The sequence below is a fragment of the Cyrtonyx montezumae genome, unplaced genomic scaffold (genome assembly GCF_038088225.1).
Source record: "Cyrtonyx montezumae isolate F1298 unplaced genomic scaffold, pur_monq_1.0 scaffold_8, whole genome shotgun sequence".
Taxonomy (NCBI): Eukaryota; Metazoa; Chordata; class Aves; order Galliformes; family Odontophoridae; genus Cyrtonyx; species Cyrtonyx montezumae.
This window is the reverse complement of record NW_027072089.1, coordinates 38,156,658-38,179,905: the sequence shown is the minus strand read 5'-3', so window position 1 is coordinate 38,179,905 and position 23,248 is coordinate 38,156,658. Positions and strand designations below refer to the sequence as shown.

The window sequence follows — 23,248 nt, the reverse complement described above, 5'->3', positions numbered from 1 at the left end:
AATTTGTTCTTCTGTCTCTTTGCTTTAAATATCATCCATAGGAATTTAGGAGCATGGAAGGGAGGTCATTTCTGAGGTGTTGCACAAATTGGTATTAATCTGTGGATCTCCAGCTATATGTATATGCCAGGGAGTTAGGTGCAATGAGAGACAAATGTAAGCTGCCAAGCCCATGGTTCTCCCCTCAAGGTGAGAACTCAGCTGAATTAATGGATTTTCATGCACTAAATGGTGTTCTGAACCTGAACCAAATCCCGCTGTGCTTAATTTCCCTTACTGATCCCCTTTTTCCTATAGCAGATAGGGTTAATAGCTTGTTAATCTTAAATGATCTTTTTGACTGATATTTCTTAGTTACAGAACTGGTGACCTTTCAGCTTTGGTTAGGCAAATGTGACTTAACATTAAGACACTGTGAAAGCAACAGTGAATTATTTGTCTTATCTGTTTCTGGTAGGCATTAAAATGTGTTCTGAGCTACTTCTGCACTTGCTTTTCATGACTTTTGGCATTTGGATTTTGTAGCTAAATGTTACATGTAGATAGAAGTTTCTGTTTATTGATTTGGATTTTATTTGGTGAAGGAGGAATTGAAGAAAAAAGGAAGATATTCTTCTGCAGCATACTAAATGAGATTAGAGTTCTTCATTGTCTGAACCCTATGGCAGAAATTTTAGAAACATTTTAAATAATGCATTAATATTATGTTAAACTGTGTATACTGACCTTTTAGCTAAGATTCCTTTCTATAATTGGCATTGCTATGCAGACAATTCATATGAGAACTGTGATGTTTCTTATGGGCTTTTGAAAGATGATTTTAGTATTCAAGAATTGTATGTATTTGGTCCAGTTTCTATACCAATGCTTAATTTCAGCCTGGATTGTCAGGGTAACCCATAGTAACCATGTGCCGAATGTGACTGACATTGATTTTTTCACTGATGATCAGTATGGGGCAGCTAGACTTTGTGCTACTTACAGCTGTAGAATAGAAGCGTGGACCTCTAGCAAGCTGACATGTTTAACATATAAGTAGTTCAAAACTTCTATCTTGAATTCTAATTCTGCAGCAGCAAGCTAGTCCTGACACAGTTTTGTGAAATGTGAAAGGAGAGGTGGTTGAGGAAAAGAAACAAGTATTAGTCAGTGCTCTAATTTAAGGGCCCTCTGAATTTTGGTCTCAAAGTAGCATATTTTCAGTATACTTTTTTCCATGTTTTAGACCATATCCTCCAGCTAGAAATCTACAGAGATTACAGAGCACAGAGTATAGGGATGTAAAATCCACTTAATTCATGACGTAACGAGAATCATGAGAGCAATTTCTCAAATCTGTTTCATTGTTTAAAGTACAATCACCATGTTATTTGTCACTGTAGTAGTTGAAGGATAGTTTGCTGCTAAGCATTACATGGTTTATTATGTATCCTTTTCAGAGGTTGTAGAAAATGAAGAATTTGCCAAAGTGGCTGAATTGAAATTGAACCAATATAAGATTGTTGCACATTTAAGTAATGATGTCATATGTAAAAACAAACAATCCCTACAACCATAAAACTATAAACAGTAAGTTTTATCTTGGCACAGCTCATCTGTCAAATGAGCTGGTTATTGAGAAACAGTTTATTTTAACGACCTTACACTGCAGGCTATAATGTCTCACTAGTCACTGTTTTTCTTTCTTCTCAGAAGCAGGAACTTTTTTGCACTTTATAGGACTATTTTTAAGTATCTTCTGACTGATATGTGGTCAAGCATATGTTGCATTACTCTGTAAGTGTATAAAATTGAATATACTTGAGCAATTTTTGTTTGTTTAGGATTAGAGAAAGGCAATCTGCTTTATTATGCTAGTGTCATTTTGTTTTCTGTTTTTGAACTACTCTTGGACTTTGAGAGATGATTCTTGTATCTGGATTTAAAAGGAACAAGGGAAAAAGTTTACATGGCTTTTTTTTTTTAGTATATTAGATTAAATTACCTACATTTGTAGAAAATTTGATAAACATAATAACTTCTGCAGAATTCAGAAATGAGAAGCTAAATTGCTTAAAGCACTTGACGCAGAATTGCAGCACGGTCATTCAGTTCAAGCTTTTTCGTATTTGTGTAGTATATTTCTAGTAGCGTAGTCTAATAATGGATTGTCTTAAATCTTATTAAATACACAACATTCGGAGCTTTTTTGCTCCGAATTTGGAAGAACTGTGGCAAAAAGTGAAAGCAAAATCTAAAACGACTTGCGAAATGTTAGAGGGAGAGAGAAAAATTTAAAAAGAATAATAAAGAAAATATGGGCAGGTTGTGGAGGTGGTGAGATGACATTCCTTATAAAGATCTGAACAGATAAGAGGATGTTAGTGAATATTTATGTTTTTATTATCTTCCAGCTTGTATTTTTATCTCTATGCAAATCAGTGCAAATAAATACTATTCTTCAAGGAACTTTAAATGAAACTTAAAGAAAAAAAATAGTTAATTCACATGTAACATGCGGATTAAGAGTTAAAGCTTTGTCATTGTCCAAATATCTTGTATGAAAAAATAATCATTTGAAATAGTATGTGGATTTTATTCTTGTTGTTTATTCTCTTAAATCACCTCTGCTGAAAGTGAAAGTCAAGAAGAGAACGTCATAAAATGTATTCCACATGATTAACTTCACTAAAGTGCAAAGGTATTACAGTTTGGAAGTGTGCTCTATTAATGAAATCCTGAAAATTGCTGTAATGAAGAAAGATTTTTTTAAAAGTCTTATGGCTAAAATCACACCATAATTTTACAGAAAGATTTTAGGTTAGATATTAGGAATTCATAGATACTAGGAGGAATTCTTTACTCAGAGAGTGGGAAGACACAGACATGGGCTGCCCAGAGAGATTGTGGATTCCCCATCCCTGGAGGCATTCAAGGTCAGGTTTGCTGGGTTCTTGGGCTGACTGATTTAGTGGCTGGCAAGTCTGCCCATGGCAGGGGGAGGTTGAGCTAGATGATCTGAGGTCTCTTCCATCCCAAGCCATTCTATGATCTGTCTCCTATGATGATGAAGTGAATCTCACTCTGTAAAGTGTATTAAAGTATCTCATAGCATGGAATTAATATTTTTGTTGTTATATAACCCTTAAAAGATGATACAAGAAAAAATTAAGAAGGAAAACAAGTAATACAGTTTCTAGGTACAGCAATATAACAAAGCTGTTTAATGTTAGATTTTGAAAAATAACCTCAGTGTTCTCTGGGACCAACTGAGTGACGGCTTGAATGACAGCTCAAGCAGTTAGACTAGTTTATGTTGTTCTTTAAGTACATTTTGCCATATTGATGGACTGTGTTCTGTACTATGCAGCCCTGTAAACGTGAAAATTCCCTCCCTGAAACTCTCCAGTAATTGCTATAATAGTGTATGTCAGAATTTGTACTTTATATTGCTCATGTGGGCTATTCAAGATTCCTCAAGTTACAAGGATTTGTTGTCATTCTATAAAAACATCACCTGGTATCTTTATAACATGGTCTAGTACTGTTTATTTTGTATTATATCTTCAAAAATGCAGTTCAAATATTACCACCAAATTAGGAATTAAATTAATCATTAAATCCATTACTTCTGGAAGTTAGCTAATCCCAAAATAATTTTATCTTCATAATCTTTTTATACATAGGGAGAAGAAAATCCACTGTCAGACTTAGTTGTCTTGAAAGCTAAACTCAGTATGATATTTTAAATGTATTTCTAACTTTAAGTACTTGAGTACTTCTAAATGCTTTTTTCACAAAACTTCCACTGCTTTCCCAATGTCCACAGTAGTGAGTTTACTTTACTCATCCCTTTCTGCATTAAGTAATGTGAACTCCACCCTTTCATGGTCTCTACAGCCAAGGCCACCCTTGAAATTCGCATTTCCCATCAGTCCCTCCTTGCTGGTGAGAATGAGGTCCAGCATAATATCTTTGCTCACTAGCTCCTTTGTCACTTGGATAGGGAAGTTATCATCAATAAATCTAGGAATCTCCTGGATCTCATGAAGTCTAGGGCTTTGGAATATGAATCCGCTTCTGTCTGTGTATAGATTCTGTATGACAGGTCATATGTCCTTTAGCAAACCCCCATTGCAATGTCACTTGTCCCTGCCCTCCACTTTATCTTGACTCATAAGCTCTCAGATGGAGCTCCATACATTCCAGTTGGTCACTGACATAGGGGGTGACACCTCCCTCCTCATCAACCCTGCCTATTTTTCCTAAAAAAAAAAAACAAAAAAAACCTGTATCCTTCTATTCCAGTCATGAAAGCCACCCCACCATGTCTCTGTAATGCCACCGAGATCAAAGCCCTGCAAGTGTGTGCATAACTCCACTTCCTCGTGTTTATTCCCCATGCTACACACATTTTCATAGAGGCATTTGAGCCCCTGATGAAGCTGACTTACTGTCTGTTGTCATTGAAGAGTTAGTGTCTTGGGGGCTGACAAGTAACTAGCCCAGGGAAAGACAAATTGCTAAGCAGCTGAGTGTTATCAAATATACTGAAAGAGAATAAAAACAATGCAGTCAACTTGAGAGCATATATACCTCAGTTTTCTGTGGGATCAATTCTGAAGATACAAGCTTTGGCATCCTGCCCTGTGACATGAAGAACGAAACAATTCATTGTACTGGAAATTCTTAAATCATTCACTGTAGCTGAAATATCACTGGGGTTCACTGTAGCTGAAAGGTCCTCTTAAAAATCCTGTACAGAGCACTGCTGTCAAGACTGGGGCAGGACTTGTATGTTCACTGCTGGATAGGAAGAGCTAAATGTTTTGTTTGTTTGCTGAGTAGAAAGGCTTAGTGGTTGAATGTAATGATTGACAAACAGTACCTCAGATCCTTTATAAACTTCTCTGTACATAAGAAGATGTGTTTTCATATGGCTTTGTCACAATAATCTGTGAGGTGTATTAGGAATGGAGGGAGAATTCAGTAAGGGAGAAGTCCAGCTTAGTGAAAGGCATAAACAGAGGAAGCATACGCTTTTGATCCCAGATGATGAAAGGTGGGATAACAAAGTTTACTCGTTAAAAGGAATAAATTTATAGTCTATTTTATTGTTTTTACTGGAGAATACTAACAGAACTGAAGTTTGCTTAGGACAGATTTGGAGATTGTTTTCCTTTTTTCTTAATTTTCTTAAGCTCTAGAAAAACTGAACTATATAAAAACTTGGATATTTATTATTTCAGACTTTGTGAGAACCATTATCTCATTCCCTGCAAGGACTGACATTATCACTCACATGAAGCCATGGCAGTGTAAGGGGATAGCTTTTGAAAGAGAAAAAAAATGTTTTCCCAGCAGCTGTAGATAGACCAAAGTCAAGGACGAAGTGCCTACAGTTTTCTCAAACATAATACTGCAGTTGTGGTGATTCTGTTTATCATATGGTATTCTCTAAGACAGTTTCATTTAAAAGCTAGGGGATAGCAGAAGGCAATGAGACTGCTTCCATTGGAAAGCATTTAAGAAAACTGATTTTCTTAAATTTTTGAACTATTTGTCATCTCAAAATAAATAAAATTTAGTAATGAGGTTTTTTCTGCTATTTTTTACAGGTGTGTCTTTTTTTTGTTTGTTTCTCTCACCACTAATTGCAAGAAATAAAAACAAAAAACAAACAAAAAAAAACTACGGTTGAAAATTTGGACAGATATTTAATAATCGTCTGTCTTATGAATCTTCCTCAACTAATGTTCTTGTCCAATGGATAGGTTACAAATTCTCATAACAGCACTTCTGGCATCTCACAATTTCTTTTTAGTTTGGCTATTAATGATTGTTAGTACTGCTGTTAGAAGATGCTGCTGTAAAACACTAGTTAAAGCAGCAAGATATGTAAATATTTCTCATTGAGAGAACCATTTTTTTAGACAGAGACTGATGGCCATTAGAACAGTGGAGGGATGCAAGAATCTGCTAACGGTCCTGTTAGGAGAGGTAATATAAGCAGATCACAGAAGAAATATTAATTTTCATTGGAAAAGCATTTTCTAAATGGGGAAGCATGTCTCTAATACCTTGTTTAGCATTTTTGTTTTCACTTCATTTTAAATTGAGCTTGGTCAAAGAAGAATTCTTTGAGAATATGATGAAGTATCACAGACACAGCATTCATAGACCAATATTTCTGCAGCTGGGAACCTTCCCAAAGGATTCCCAATCATTGTCAGTATTTATATTTCACAAATTGTTTTGTCTTTTTCTCACATGCATTCAAGCTGAGATAAAGCTGCTTGATAGCAGGGTGTTCTAAACTAACTATAGCATGTTCATTAATTGGCAAAAGGATTTATACTTTTATGGCTCTGGGTAAGAGAGCCTTTGGCATTTATTCTGCAGAACTCCTCCTAAGCAATCATTTCACACTGTCTTCTATCAGTCTCATTTAACTTCTTTAGCATTTGCTCTTGGTACGTCCTTGTTACTTATTCTGATGCCTTTTTTGTTGCACTGGAAGTAAGAGGCCAGTCTTCTCCATGGGCTACATGGTTGTCAACATTTTCTAAAAATAGTAATGTATTTTGTTCTGCTGAATGGTCCTAATTTAGCTGAGCTTCCTGCCTTAATCGTTCCTCTGTGACAGGTTTGCCAAATCCCAGATCCTCAAACATACTGTACAGCCCCACAGCACCCATATTCATTTCCTGCATCGCTGTGTTCTGGTAACATCGGCTCATTCACTGTAATTGTGTGTCACTGGACATCTGTACAGAGTTTGTTTACCTTATATCTCTCTCCTTCACTTGAAGATTTCTGCACTAATAAGGAATGCTTTTAAGCAATAGTAGTACCCAAAGTTGTACTTAAGTAATTTGTTTTCTGTAGTCACGTCACAGGCAATGAACTTTGATATGTCTGGTAATTGTATGAAAATATTTTGAGCTATGGCACAGTCATTGTAACCACATGACTGAAGATGTAACAGAGGTATCTTTTAATGCATCTCTGACCTGCTCTTCAAAGCTATATTTCTTATACACGGCTCATCCCTAAGATTTGTGTTGTTTCTCTTTCTGCAAGATTAATCTTTGTTTTCCAGGTCTGCTGACAGTAGAGGAAAAAAAAAATCCGAAATGTAAAAAACAACTGGGTTCCTTCATATAACTGAAATACTATCCCTTCACTTCACTTCACTAATTAGAATACGGAATGCTGTAGATGAAAAAAAAATAGCAAGATTTCTCTTTGTAAATCTGAGTTTGATCAAGCTGACATTTATGTAAGACTAATTCTGTAAAAGAATATGTAATTTTTAAGGACTAGAGGGAATGGCTTCAAGTTGCGGCAGGAGAGTTTCAGACTGGAGTTAGGAAGTACTTCTCTGAAAGAGTAGTCATGAACTAGAATAGCCTGCCCAGGTTGGTGGTGGAGTCCCTAACCCTAGATATATTCAAGGAACATTTATGTGTTGAGGAGCAAGGTTTAGTGAGAACTATTGGTGTTAGGTGGATGGCTGGATTGGATAATCTTGTAGATCAATTTGCAACCTTGGTGATTCTGTGATTTTAGAAATGGAAATGATTTTTAAGACACATCTGTTTCCTTATTTCTTTGTGAGCTAAAGATTTCTTTTGTACTCATTTTCTAAAATTTGTAACTTGTACCTTCCTTTCCTCATTATCTCATTTCCTATTCTCCATTTTCTTCTCTTTCAGAGCTTTTTCTTCCCATGCCTCTTTTCTTATCAACAATCTCTTAACATTTCTTTCATATTTTTATCTTCCTTTTTTAAAATAATTTCCCTCTTTCCTAGACTTTCTCAGTGTTGCATTATGTTGTGTTTATTAACGCACTCACTTTCTGGATAGTTCATAGAAGTTTCTTTCCTGCACCCATTGTTGAAAGATGTCCTGAAAAATTACATCATCCAGCTCCATAGTCCCACAAGATGAGGGGATGGAGTCATTAAACTATGGCCTTTCTATTCCCTGAAATGGATTTTAAACTGAATAAAGGAGCTGTGACCTGAACTCTGTCCTGTCCTCTCCCCTCTTAGCTGAGAGTATTGGAAAGTAAAACAAAGGTCAGCCTCCTGCTTAGCTTCAGTAACTGTGTCTGAAATGCACAAATTCCTTAGTACTGTTTTAGCATACCAATATAAATGAACACATGTTATACTTGTGCAATTTAGAGGCCACAAAATGTTTTTTGAACTGGAGATGTATTTACTTTAAAGAATTATTTTTAAAATCTTTCATGTAAATTATAAGCTAAAAATGCTTGAATTAAGCATAGCTATCCTATTGGTACTGTCACTGATAGGCTTGGAGCCTTCAAAGCTACCATTACAACTACTGTAGCAGTGGCTGTGATAATCTGTTGCTTTTTGTGATTTTTCAAAAAAATGAAACTCCTAGTTTATTTGATTAATTAAACTGAATTTTGGCATTGAGATTGGTTGCATAATTTAACCTATATCTGTAGTATTTAATAGCTTTATCTTCTAGTTAGAAAGGCTGCAAGAAAATTGCCTGTTGAGAATGATAACTTACTAATTACTCAACCATGTTGCCTCGTGTTTTGAACAGTACTAACTGGAATGGACCAAGCCTGTAACACTAACTGCATAACAGTATGTATAATAAAATACTAGCACCACTTAATTTTTGTATTCTGTACTATAAAGTAGGTGTAATGCTATCATACCTATAGAATTTTGAGTTCTGATTTTTGACTATCTCGTCTCTGGAAGCAAGAGTCCTATGGTGGCTACTAGCTTTCATTTTTTCTCTCCTGAGAATTCTCTTTCATCTCTCAACTGGCCTACCTACCTAACTCCTTTATTTTGACCCATAAATTTTCCCCTTTCTCTAATTTCTATCGTTATTTTATGTTGTTATTTTTCTTTTATATTATTTTTTTTTTTACAAAAGTGCAATTTTTTAATCTGCCAGAATTCTGGAGGAGAATCTTCTGCAGTCATGGGAACTGTAAGGCTCTTCAAGGCAAGACCAATAGCTTTTTAGTCCTCTATTTATTAAGTAATTAATATTCCAGTCCTTACCTTTGTTTTCAGAGACAGCTAATCTTTATCTATACTATTGTTAAAAAAATAAAATAAAAATAAAAAAGGATATTTACCAAGAAGCATGTAATAAAAAAATTCAAACAATTAACACTTGAACTAAGCTAAAATTGAATAAAGATATGGTTTTTTTATGACAACCATAGATAGGAGTTACTAATATTAGTCTCACCTACATTATAATTAGTATTGTGATTATGACCAAGACTTATGACGAAAGAAAAGTTTCTTATGACTTTTAATTTTTGCTATCCTGGCTCTGAATGAGTTCAATTACAGATTAATGAAAAGCAAAGCAGAGCAATAGTTAGTGAGGTAGAAAATGAGATCAACAAAAATCTAATTCCCATGAGATGGGTAAATGATTAAATACAGTGGTTCCTGTAGCTGTTCACTCACATCTACTAGCACATGTGTCATTGTCTGGTGGCTCGATGTTCCTGGACATGCATGTTCTACCACTAGTCAGTGTTAATCTGAATCAATCTTTATTTTCAAGAGGGGAGCAGACTGTGTTTGGTATTCTTTTCTTCTTATATCTATACCTCTATGGCTGGTATAACATCCTCCGGAAGGGGGCTGTATGGACAGCTGTGATGACCAATTCACTATCCCAGTCCAATCCAGTGTCATACAGAAATATTTTCAGTGATGAATGCTGCTGTTACAGAGGAAGTCTATTTTCTGATTAGTTTTAAATTTTCTCACTAGCTGCTTAACTTTGTTTACTTTAATTTTGCAGTGCTTAAAGTGCTGTGTTCTCCTCTGTGGCATATTTTGCATATTTCAAGTTCGCTTATCATATATTTTGACAGTGTACCACTGCAGGAAGCATTATGACAATAAATGAACTTGACTTGATATTATAGCAATACTGCTGTAAACCTGCTTTCTGGAGTTCAGAGGAGTTAAAAATGCTTTGGTTGCAATTATATGAAAACTCACCTGAAAGGTCTAATTATGCTGATTGAGTCAAGTTACTGATGTTTGTTTTCAGTAAGTGCTGAATGTACTATATATGCTGTACTTAAAAGTAACTGCTCTGAAAAAAGGATATATGCAGTGAGGACTGCAAACCCCGACTGTGGTATCTCTAAAGACTAGAAATACCTAGATCGTGAACAGTATATTTGAAGTAGATTACTTACCTGAGGGTAATTAATGTCCTAATGGTAGATACTGTCTTTTTAAGTGACTTTATGGATAAGATGATACTGAAGTGTGGTAATAATTCTTGTGAGTTCTCTATACTGTAGCTATGATTTCCCCAGAGATGGCAAACAAACAGTGATTTTAATGATGAGCATTCACTGTGTGTGAATGCTTGACATAGGAATTCTTTTTAGATTGGAAAGCTGCTGTTGAATACAGGATTCGGTAATAGAAGCTGAGTTGCAGTTCTGACATCAGTCTGACGCACTGGTCCTTTAATCATATTCCTTTATGTTGACCTTATTTATTTATTTATTTTTCCATTTTTTTTCCTGTGATTAACTTGTTTTTTTATGGAAAACCTCTAAGTTTGTACTTTAGAAGAAGAAAATAAAACCTATGAAAAAAGTCCTTGACATTGAAGATCAATGACCCAAAAAAATAAGGAGCAAAAAAATTTCTCTAGTCTGAATTGCAATCTCAAGATTTCTTGGCCCACTTAAATAAGAAGCCTTAGTTTTTGGCTCCTATGATCTCCAGTTCTATGAAGATGAATTTCTCTTGTTCTCTGCTTTTATGATGAATTATGATATCTGAGTTCAGTCATTTGAGTATTCCAGTTGAGAATGCTGATTTAACAAAAGCAAGAATAACTGTTCTCTTCTATTCTGCCAGCTTCTACTGACCTAGTGTACTCTTATGTTCTCACAGCTTTCTCATCTGCCTCTCTGCCTATTTCCCTATGTAGCTTCCAGGCATATTCCAATAACTTTTCTAATACCTGAATTCCATTTCCAAATTATTGGAAAGCTATCAATTTCAATAATAGGGATGACAGTAAATACTGACTCAAAACCAGGCTGTAAATATCAAACAAACACTGAAAGTTAATGGAACACTACCACCACTCTATCTCAAAAAAATTGCACGTTGATTAGATTGTGATATAGAGGCCTGGTAATTTAAAATATGTCAGACAGTGTTTTGACCTGGTGAATTTTGAATGGGATGTTCTTTTTAGTACTCTGAATTATTTCATAAAAGCAGATATTAGAGTAAAATGTGAAAGTTTTGATAGTTATCACTCAAACAACGGTCACTTTCTTCAAATGAAAATTTTCTCTCAAATGTTGGTTATGTTATCGAGTTTCAAATTAAACTTGGATTTCTTTTCTGCCTTGTGGAAATTTAAAATGACTGTTCATTGAAAAGGAAATGAAGTTAATACATCTTTTGAATTTTTTAATTAAATTTTGTCATTTGTTTCAGTTGTGCTTACCTTGTTAGTTCAAGAAACTGGGAAATGCAGATTTCTTAAATTTCACTGTGAAATCTTATTTTCCCATTTAAGAGCTTCTGAAATAAATTTGAATCTGACATTTGTGCTTATATAGAGGTATAAATATATATATATGTCATGTATTTATACAGAATCTGAAATATCCCCAATAAGCATGAGGTATTATTCTATTTCCATTTAGTGAAAGTCAAAGCATAACAGAATAAAATCGCCATTTTTAGATGATACACCATGTTGTTGTGCTTATGAATTACGTCACTTATTGCCTTTTGAAGGGTAGTATAATGCTGTTGAATTTGGGAGAATTCGTGCAAACTAATTGCTTGTGTTATCCACAATCACATAATCATTAATACTTAAAAATATAGATATAGACTCTTAAGTAGTTTCTGGAAGAATTTGAGACCTTCTAAGAATTCTTAGACAACAGTGTATTCCACTTCTTTTTATCCTTTTTAAGCTAAAATACTGTATGTCTTTTGTATATGTATCCTTTAATACATGCATCCAAAACATATCCCAAAGAATAGAGTAGGCTAGAGCATCTGCAGAAGTTAATTTTTAATCGTTTGGAAGTCGTTAAGGCTCCACTTCCCTACAGAAATTCAGTAGTAGTCCTGTTTTCAGAGAGAAAGTATAAACTATGTTGTGGTACTGATTTCATTGTTTACTAGTCTGAATCTGAGATAGGGAGCAAGGATTAGTGGAAATTTTGTGATTGTGTTTTTTTGAAAACAAAATTAATAAAAAGAACACATTTAGACCAAATGATTTCATAACTGTCATATTTTTTAACCACTCCCTTATGCTGCATACAGTTTTATGTAGTCATACTGATTTTATCCTCTACATAGTTGTGAATTAGTTTTTTTGTTTGTTTGTTTGTTTTTTTGCATCAGTCTTTCTTCTTTTGCTCACATAAGGCTCTGGACTTCATAGGAAATCTGTGTCTTATATCAGCTGTTGATTAAATGCCCTAAATGCGGGTTAAGACAAAGGCAAAACTTATAGTAATCTGTGAACTTTTTAGTAAGCATTATCTTACCTTCTCATTTATTTGAAAAAGCATGCTACATTTTAGAAGTAGAAGCATTCCTGTATTTAGTTTAGTTCTTCAAGCAATCCCCAAGAACCCTGCAAATTAAAAAATCCTGAGTCTTTACAATCAATAATTTATTTTCTTAGGATAATTTATTTCTTAGGAGATCGGTACAATGCATTTTTAATTTTTTAACTTAAATGAAATCAAAAGATGCAGTATGATGTTGAATGTATCTCTCCAAACTATTTGCAATAGGCATAATTCCAGAGGCATTAAATTTATATTTGATTGGGAGTCAAATGCCATGGCGAAGAAATTGACAGTATCTCATTTATAAGGAAATTCTGTATTGAGAGATAACATAGAGAAAAAGCAGATTGCAGTGGCAGACAGCGAATTTCTGATGTCTTTGATAGGAAGTTCAGTTATTTAGGTAAAACTGAGAAACTGACCTAAATTATGTAACAGCTCATACTGCCTTCAGAAAAGCTTAGAATATGTGGATATATAGCCTTCTTTGAGTGTCTGATACCTGTGCTACATTTCTTCAAAATTAAATACATAGTTGTATTCAGGTAATTCTAGAGAATCATCATTATTTATTCCTAGCAACATTCCAGGCTTTAACTCAGAGCCAAAGTTTCCCATTCCAGTTTGTTATAGTGTTCCACCATGCAGTAGCAGTCCACTTGTGTTCTTGTCATTTTCAAACGATTCTCCTATAGTAGTACTGCTTTCTGCCTCTGAAAGATTCTGTTTTGCATTGTTCTTCTAATTTTGCCATTTCCATCCGTTTGCATTTGCCAAGCCAGAGTTGTCTGGGTTACTTATAGGTGCTGTGGGACACCAGATGAATTTTGGTGTAAACAGTTTGGGAAAGTGTAACTGTAAGTTCACTATAACCTCATTCAGTTACTATCACCTTGTGGCTCACTTATTCTTGAATAGTCCTTAACTGTGCTTGCTGATTACAAATGCTAGCAATTAAAACAACAAATTATGACTAGCAAGTAAATATAATTCTTATTTTAACTATGGTAACATGAATTAAACATTTAGAAACCTTGTTAGCTGCTAATTGCCAACTTCAATTCTTTTGAAGCATGTGCTTTGCTGAGAGCTGACCATTTTGTCAAAAAGGTTTGTTAGATCTTTATGCTCCTCACTGACAAAAAAAGGTGCATGTCTTTGCTCAGTTCAGATTTCACCTTGTTCTTTGAACTACTGGGTAGATGTAGTACATGTAATGTATTCCAGATTTCCATGCATCTTTCAGTAAAAAATTAATTCATTGGAGGTGGAATTCTGTGCAATTCCTCTTTGTGTATTGCACTCACTGAGAGAAGTAAGGCTATATTTGAATATAGGGAATAAATTTCCAGCTCATGGAGAAATTTTTCAACAGATGGGTCCAATATGCTACTGTAGTAGATGACTAAATACCTTATGTTGAATGAATGCAAGTAATTCTGTTTTCAAATGAAATATAATGGAAATAGCCTGGAAAACAGTAACAATATGTTGTCAACCTGTGGTTACTAAATGGTTACTTTGGCTTCCTGTACTGCCTGCGTGGCTCCAAAAACTGTTTCAGCACAAACTACTGTGTGGCAAGCTGTCCCAAATGGAGAAGAGTTCATGAAATTTGCATTTAAAGTAATGCCTCTGTTTGCCTGTGTGTTTGTTTTTTTTTCCCCTTAAAGCCCAAAAGACCAGCACCGCTACATATAAGGATAATTTCTAATAGATTTTAATACATTTATCTAACCCTCCCCCCTGCACTGTTAAATAAAAATGTGTTCAATTTCCCAGTAGAAAATGAAATGAGGTTTGATTCTCAAATATTTCCGAAAAGTGAAGCACAAATGATTTTGGTAGCAATGAGGGCAGGAGAAGAACTTTAAAAGGTAAATATTTAGTTTATTAGTGAATAGTTGACACAATTGCTTGCAAATCTGGTATTTATGCCTTTAAAGCATGCTTTTAGTTTGCTTCCGAGTAGGCAATTCAGACAGCGAACATTCTTGTAACTGTAGACTGCCTCTGTATAAGTAAACTTTCAGAGTCAAGACACCAGAAAGATCTCCCCAGTTCAGGAAGGTACGTATTAAAAGGAGGAAAAAATCATGTACTCAATTTTCCAAGAAAAAAACCAATATGATTTATCCTCAGTGAGTAAGAACTCTGTAAGCTGCAGCAGTATCTTATGCTAAATTCAGTTGTGTTTGATAATACATCATTTCTCCATGAATTTGTTATTTTAGGATACAACATTTTGTTCTTTGCAGCAGTAACTGGTAGAGTTAAGTGTTTTGTACTGCTGCTCAAGTAGTACCCTGTTCAGCTTCTGTTATTTCGTAGACTTTACAAAGTGTTTGTTATCACTGTCACATGTCTATTAAATCTTATTTTGGTTTGCTATCTTATTTTATTAAACATACTGGAAAATTTTGTTATGGTAAAATTGCATCTATCATACTACTGGAATACAACCTGATTTATTATAGGAAGATCTGAGCATAGCTTGAGTGCTCAGTGCGTTTTCCTAAATGAAGCTTTGTCTCTGAGGGCTGCCATAGCCTTCAACTTTACCATTATGTTTTAGCCATTGATTTCCCTTTAGAACAAAAATGCCATGATATTACAGATCAGTGAATGCTTTCTTTGGTATTGAATAACTGCTTGTTCTGTCAAGAGGGTGTCAAATTCTGTTCCCAACCTGTCATTCATGTGCTGCTTCCTATACATCTATCAGTAGAGACGAGCTGAGTTTGGTAACTCAGTCTTTGAGAAAGTACAGATTGCAAATCAAGTAGAAAGGAAGCAGAGTAACTTTTTGAAGCATACTTGTTTACATAACCTGGATTGCATGTCCCAAAGCTTTTAGAGGAAGCCTCATTTTCTCTTTTAGCCATTACTTCTCTGAACAATACACACTGCACCTTCTTCACCCTACACTTGTACACCCCACCCTGTCCCTTACTTACAGATCAGGAGGGAAAAATAAAAATTGAATATTGATGCTGAAGGGGTATCTGGGCTCATAAGCAGTGGTGTGTTTTTGTGACACTGAAGGAAGCTCTTTGGAGAGTTGGAAGGATGCTCAGGTAAGTGTGACTGTGACTTCAAGATAAGGATGTTGTTGCTGATGTTACCCAAAGGCAGACCTGGAGACATCGTTCTGTGGTGGATGTCACAGTTTATTGTTTTAAAATTACTTTGGTTTTATGTTTTTTTGTACTTCTTGGTTTTATATACATATATTTCTTTTGTGTATAGCAGTAGGAGAAGATTACTAATCATTAGAACATTTTACCAGCATAGCATCATAAAATGTCTGTGTGATGCATTATATGTATTCTTGTAATTTAATAATCTAGACAATTTTTCCAGGGAAATAGAGGAAACAATGAATTTTCTGAGCTGATGTATGAGGTAATGGACTTTGTAATCTGAGCTTCAGTGTGTTGTTTTCAAAATATCAGATGTTAAAACATTGCTTGATGGACTGAAAAAAAAAACTTTGATAATGGGCTTGATTTGCACTCTGTACCACAGTTAAGAAACAACTGGAAACAGTATAGTACAGAAGCAGCGCAAGCCAATGCTTCAGGGATCAGTGGCTGAGTTCTTGCTGCCTGTAAAACAGATACACTAACTGCAGGAAATGTGGTTTTGTGCTGAGAGGTCTGTAGTTCCAGATACACATCATAGACATTGTTTTAATATTAGAAGATCTTATCATCAATAATGAAAAACTGCCTCCAGATACCTTTCCCAGAGAAAGGCTCAGAATCCAAATGCAGAGGACCAAGAAAATGAAGAACTGCCCACTATAGGAGAAACAGGTTCAAGACCATATAAGGAACAAATCCATGCATCCAGTGATCATTAGGGATCTGGCAAATGAAGTTGCTGAGCCACTCTTTATTTTATTTGAAAGCTCATGGCAGTCCAGTGAAGTTCCCACTGACAAGAAGAGAAACATAACTGCCATTTTTAGAAAGGGGAAAGAGAAGACCCAAGGAACTACTGTCTGTCTCACCTCCATATCAGGTAAGATCTCGGAGCAGGAGATCCTACTGGAAACTGTGCTAGGGCACACGGAAAACAGTGATATGACTGGGGACAGTCAACATGGCTTCAGTAAGGGCAAAAAGTGCCTGAAAAATTTGGTGGTGCTCTGCAACAGGATTTATAGCATTGGTGGATAAAGGAGGAGCAACTCTTTTCATCTACCTGGACTTGTGAAAAAAATGTGATACTGAACTATAGCACTACATCCTTGTCTCTAAATTACTGATACATGGATTCTATTGGTGAATAAAGCAAGTGTTAAACCAAGTAGAGATGTCAAGCTGTTTTCCTTGGTTGTGTCTATATTAGAACTGGTACAATTTAGTGTCTTTATCAGTGATATGGGTAGTGGAATTGAGTGCATACTCTGCAAACTTGTGGACAGCACCAAACTGCATAGTGCATTTGCCATACTGAAGGGAAGTGATGCCATCCAGGGGACGGAGACAGACTTGGCAGGTGGGCCCATGAGAAACTCATGAAGGTCAGTAAAGGCATGTGCCAGGTCCTTTACCTGGGTTGGTGCAATCCCAAGCACAAATACAGGCTGGACAAAGAATCTGTTGAGAACAACCCTTAGAAGGACTTGAGAGTCCTGGTGGATTAAAAGCTTTACATGATGTGGAAATGTGCATTTACAAGCCAGAAAGCCAACTGTATCCTGGACTGAATCAAAAGAAGCATGACCAGCATGTTGAAGGAGTTGATTCTTTCCATCTGCTCTGCTCTCATGAGACTCCATCTGGAGTACTGCATTCAACTCTTAAGCTTCCAGTGCAAAAAGGGCACGGACTTGTTGGAGTGGATCCAGAGGAGGGCCTTTTAGATGGTCAGAGGCCTAGAGCACCTCTCCTGTGAAGAAAGACTGATAGAAGTGAGGTTATTCAGCCTAGCAATGAGAATACTTCAGAAAGACCTTACATCATCATTCCAGTACCTCAAGGGGGAATCTAGGAAAGATGAGGAGGGACTCTTTATCAGGGAATATAGTGACAGAACGAAGTATAATAATTTTAGACTAGAAGAGTGTAGGTAGTGTAGATTTGAATTGGCTATTAGGAAGAAATTGTGAAGGTGATGAAACACTGGAACAGATTGCCCAGAAAAGCTGTGGATACCCCATCCCTGGACGTATTGAAGGCCAGGATAGATGAGGCTTTGGATAGCCTGATCTAGTGGAAGGTGTCCCTGTCTGTGGCAGGGGAACTAGGTGATATTTAAGGTCCCTTCTAACGCAAAGTGTTCTATGATTTTGTGAAACGTGGTGTGTAACCTTCCTTGGGAACTGAAGAAATTATTTCAATGAGGCATGGATGTCAGGAGGGTATTTGTTGTATAATCATTTTTTCTATGTGTAATATAACATGTAAGGGAAAAAAAGAAATGTCAGCAGGTAGGCTCACCAAATATCAGCAGATAGATGGAAGCAGTATTTATAAGTTGAGAACTGTCCTCAAAAATGACAAAGAAGAGTACTGAAAGTCAGTGCTTTTGTTTTCCGTGGCATCTCTCAAGTCATAGTACAGAGAACTGTCTGCTGCTTTTTATGTATAACACCACTCGGTATATTAGGTGCACTAGAATAATTGTTGTGATTGAGATGTTTACAAGATTTTTTTTTCAGTAATGTTGATATTCTTATGAAAATTCATACTATATTCACTAATTATCTGAACAATATAGAGGTTTTTTAGGTCACTAACTGGACATAGAATCATCTTAGTTCATCTTTGGTTCTACACAGTAATATAAATGTGTATTAAATGAATACATAAATATATCAATAATGCATTAAAACAATAAAACAGATGAAGATGGAATAATACTGAGTTACAGAAAACACTTGGGTTAGAGAATTTAGATTAAAATGTAACTAGAAATAACTGAAGAGGAGCCATCACTTATTGTGGAATTAATGTTACCCTATCCCAAACTTAGCAGAACTTTTAGCAGAGTGTGAATGAACACACTTTTTTCTGTAACAGGAGTTACTGACTTGATGTAGTCAGGGCCTAAGAAAGGGTAAAACTGTACAGTACTCCTCCAATTTATATTTTAAAGGTACATTCATTTCTGGTTCTAGAAGGTTCACAAAATACTTGAAGTAAAGCCTGCTTCCCATTTCAGCTTACTCAGCTTTGAGGAGAGTTTATAAAAAATGCAAGGAAACATTTCATAATGACTGTCCATAAAGAGTGAAAAGCCTTCAAAATCATAGTAGTGACCTTGTCTTTCATGACCATTTTGAGAGCAGAATTATAAATATAGATGTTTGTTCACTCCTAGTGCACCTGTAAAGCTGACAAGGAAGTAATGATGCACTGTAACCTAGCCAAAGTAGGCTAGCTCTGCTAGAAATAAGCTTGGTATGCAGGTTCTGAAGCTGACAAAGCTCAGTAAATGCTGAATATTACCACATGCGTGTGTGCACTTGGATTTAATAAAACTAAGTACAAGGTAGTAAAACAAATTAAGATGCTTAACGGATTAAGGTATTTTTTAATTATGACTTGCATTTTTGTATTATGTTAGTTATATATATAATTTCTTTTTAAGCTTATACTCTTAGATTGGAGCCTTGAGTACTAAATTTATACAAACAATTGTTAGCACATGGTTTATTCAGAATAATAAACTAATTGATGGGAAGGATTTTCTTACAGGTTTTGTATCTCAGGGCATTTAATGAAGTATCTGTTTTGCTCAGGAGGTCCTTCCTGGAAATGTTTTATGCAGAATGATGAGAATTTGTACTATAGAACCAGCAGCAGGACACTGTTCCAGTCCTCTGATGAAAGCCTGTTCTAGTAGCTTTATCTCATAAATAAATGAATGAATAAAGGGCACTGGAATGAGTATACTTCAGGTGAAGTTTTAGCGGAGTAATAATTGCAGGATTTAGTTTGACATTTTGCCAGTCCTCACACATATTCCTGACTTTTCTAACATTTGTCTTTTTTCAAATCATAAATATTTCTGTAGTTGACACACTGTTAAATGATACTAGCTTCCATGGAGAAGTCGTGTATGTTAATTAAATGTTAGACAAAGGTACTGATTCCTAATGTATTTTGTTGTTGTTGTTTTATTTTTTTTTGCTATGGGAGAAAGGAAAAACAAACAAACAAAATCTTTCTTGAGAGCAAGGGCATTCTGAAGAGAAGGCTTAACTATCTCCTTCTGAAGTCTTACTTTCCAGTATGTCCTTACTATTGAAAGGAAATGACGAATAAACTCATACTTGCAATATGAAAAATAAATTTGAATGCCCTATGGGAGGGAAAAGATAGTGGAAACACAAAAATGCCTCTGATCATACCCAGATAAAAACAAGTTGTGTCCTTTATAAGGAGCAGGAATTACTTACAGCATCTTACACTTCCTAATTCTTGTGCAACACTGATCATTCCTCTGTATAAGTAATGACCATAACTGGACCTGACAAAGGCTAGGTCAGTTGTTCAGTTCCGACAGATAACATGTTTTGCAGTATCTTTTTCATTCTAATGAAATCTTTCTTTCTATTTTAGACAAATATCACTTGCTGTGTCATAGCACATGGATTTCAGGACCGCCTGCGAAGAGGTAGGCTCAGATATTTTTCTTTTCAAACAACAGTAGATTCAAAATCAATGCACTTTTAATCCTTTTTTATGCTAATCTCCCTTTTACCCTCCTTTTCTGCAATGAGAGGAATTATATAACCAGATGTATTCAGTTGATTGCTTCATGGTGGCAGGCAGACTTTGTAATAGAACATGAAAGAATTTTCCCAGGTGTATTCATCACCACCCCTCACCTCTGTCTCTTCCAATTTACCTCTTTGGGCACTATGTGGGTGCAGGTATCTATGTTTTGTATGAGCTTTGACCTTAGTCTTCACCATTTATATTTGAAAGCCCATACATGAAATAAAACATCAATGGACTCTGTTCAACCTATTTAAAGGAAAAATGTAGAGGTATGGGAAAAGGGTAGGGAGAGAGTGAAAGGTGTGAAAGTGACAAAAGTGAAAAGTACTTCAATTTTAATTCAGTGAGATACAAGAGTAATTTTCATGTAGTATAGGTATATATTTTCAAAGTATCAATATAAAATAAATCAATTCTCCTCCGCTAAGTATGGGGAAAGTGCTTTTTTTCTGTATTTTTACTAACTTAAAGAAAGTAAATAAGATGTATTTGTATATGTTGTAAAAGGTACCATATCTTTTCCGAGGTTTTCTGTGGATATATTTTTTTTTATGATTACGCAATTTTAGTTACACCACCTTACTTTGTGATGTCATTTTTAAGATTAAAAAAGTCATTCAGTTGCCTTTATACTAAGAATAGCAAACAGTGATTAGGAAGCTGGTCATGTCTTTATATGCAACCTTAATTCAATGAAAAAATAGAAGTGGAAGGATGGGAATAGCAATAGGACAGAGAATTAAATGCGTCCAAAACAATTTTGATTTGAGAATAAATTGATGTAAGTTATTTGGGAGAAGGGAATATGAGAAGGCTGAAGATTATGAAATTATGATAACTTTCTGAAAAAAAAAACCAAAAAAAACAACACACTGAGTTTACAAAATAATATTAAATTTAAGTTTGGGAAAGGATACCTTGATGGTTTTCCATGATACTGTGTGAGAGACTTAAGCACATACACAATCTAAATTCTGTAATATGGTATATCCCAGATTATTTCCCTGGTGAAAAAGAAATATTTCTATTTTTATTTAATTGCTTCTTTCTTTTTTAATGGGTTTATTGAGCAGATATGTATTATCTTTACAAGATTTTTATGTTGTTATTTTAACTGTAGAGATTGCTTAGCAGCAATTACTTAACTCTGTGCTCAGCAGCAATAACAACAACAGCAGCCACGAAAAGATGACCTGGCATATTAATCATGTCTTAGGCTTTAAAATGCAAGTGTATTGTCAGATCTGTTTCATTCAGTATTTGGTTTCTAATTGGGCATTCATTTCAAATTTAGGTCTTTAAAAATCTTTGTTTAAGCTTCCATGATGGACACTGGAAAGACGGAGTGACTCCTCCCATCCTGAAAGATCTGTGTTCTGGGAAACCTAAGCAAGCACTTCTAACTTTTAAATTAATAAAATTAAATGGAGTAGTTTCAACTCCATTTTATCCGCTTTGCAGAAAATTAGCTCTGTACCACAGAATCAGTAGTGCCACTTCTGAGAAATTCTTAAAGCTGTAGTGAACTAACTACATCTTGTGTCCCAAGCCAATCAAAGTTAATAAAATATAGACTTTCAACCTACTTTCATCAAATGCCTACATGTAAGTAAGGCATCAGTAGCCTTATGCTTACAGGTTTAGCTACATTTTTAACTAAAACCTCAGCACTAACATTTTAATATATCCTCTACTTCAGTTGTTTTGTTAGACGAAAATATAACAACTGTACGTGATGACCCAAGAGAGATGTGGCTACTGCAGTTCTGTAGCCCAAAATCCATACAGTGAGGGTGAAGATGTGTAACCAGTAGGCATATGCACACAGAGCACATAGAAAGACAGCAAATATATCCATGTATGTGGCCAGCCACCTGAGTCATGTGAGGACATGCAAAGCGCTCACACAAACACAGATAGCACCAGCAATCTCATCCAGGCTTCCTCTCTGGCTGAGTAAGATAAACTTTCATTAGAGTGAATATGTATTTATACATAAATAGAATGTAGGTGCTTCCAGTAGCTGAGCTTACCATGCAGCCTGTCCAGCAGCTTCTCCTGTGGCTCAGTCTCCTTAGTTACTGGTACCTGGATATGACACACACAAGTACACGTACAAGAGTCTTTTACCCTGGAAAGAAGTTAGAAAGGAATTCAGTAATTTTTCTTAGAATATGACCAGATAGATGTGCTGACCTATTTAGATGCAGCCAACCTCTCTTTATGTCCTCGCCCATCTATCTTCCCCTCAGATCACTTAAATCCCTCTCTTTCTCTGCCTGTGGCTTCTCCTTAAATTTTCCAGAGTAAGTCCCGTGCAATCCAGAGCTGCAACCCTTTTTTCAGGATCTGAAGAAAGGCTAAAAAAAGGAACAGACTCTTTAGCAGGATCTGTTCCTATAGGACAAAGGAAAATGGTTTCAAACTAAAGGAGAGGAGATTTAGATTGGATATAAAGAGGAAGTTTTTTTTTACAGTAAGTGTGTTGAGGTACTAGAACAGCTAGCTAAGATGGTGGATGCCCTATCCCTGGAGACACTGAGGGTCAGGCTGGATGGTGCTCTGAGCAGCTTGATCTAGCTGTGGATGTTCATTGCAGGGGAGTTGGACTAGATGACGTTTAAAAGTCCCTTCCAACCCCAGCAATTCTATGATCCTATGATAATGTTTTTCACACCCCTAGAAAATGATACTCCTTAGTCCCAAAGATAGTCTGGTATATGCTCATCATTAGGAACTTGTCCCAGTGGGTTCATCACATTCATTACATCTAGACACTGGGGCTGGGGCTCTCCCAGGACAACCTTAGAAGTGGATAAGATAGGGGGGTGTCCATTCCTCTGAGTTCTTATTTTGGATTTCCACCTGCCGTGTCTCTGTGTGCTTCTCTAGGCTTGTGGAAGTGGACTTTTGATAGG

At 35.6% G+C, this 23,248-nt stretch overlaps 1 protein-coding gene across 3 annotated transcripts in view; it reads left to right on the top strand.

Moving 5' to 3' along the window:
* The window catches only part of SNTG1 (syntrophin gamma 1), a 318,971-nt gene that overhangs the window by 153,969 nt on the left and 141,754 nt on the right, over positions 1–23,248 (top strand). For all 3 annotated transcript variants that reach the window (XM_065753302.1, XM_065753304.1, XM_065753303.1), the window contains exon 2: positions 20,169–20,223. In XM_065753302.1, coding sequence (XP_065609374.1) covers positions 20,197–20,223 — 27 coding nt within the window. In that variant the 5' untranslated portion in view covers positions 20,169–20,196. The remainder of the gene's footprint in view (positions 1–20,168; positions 20,224–23,248) is intronic.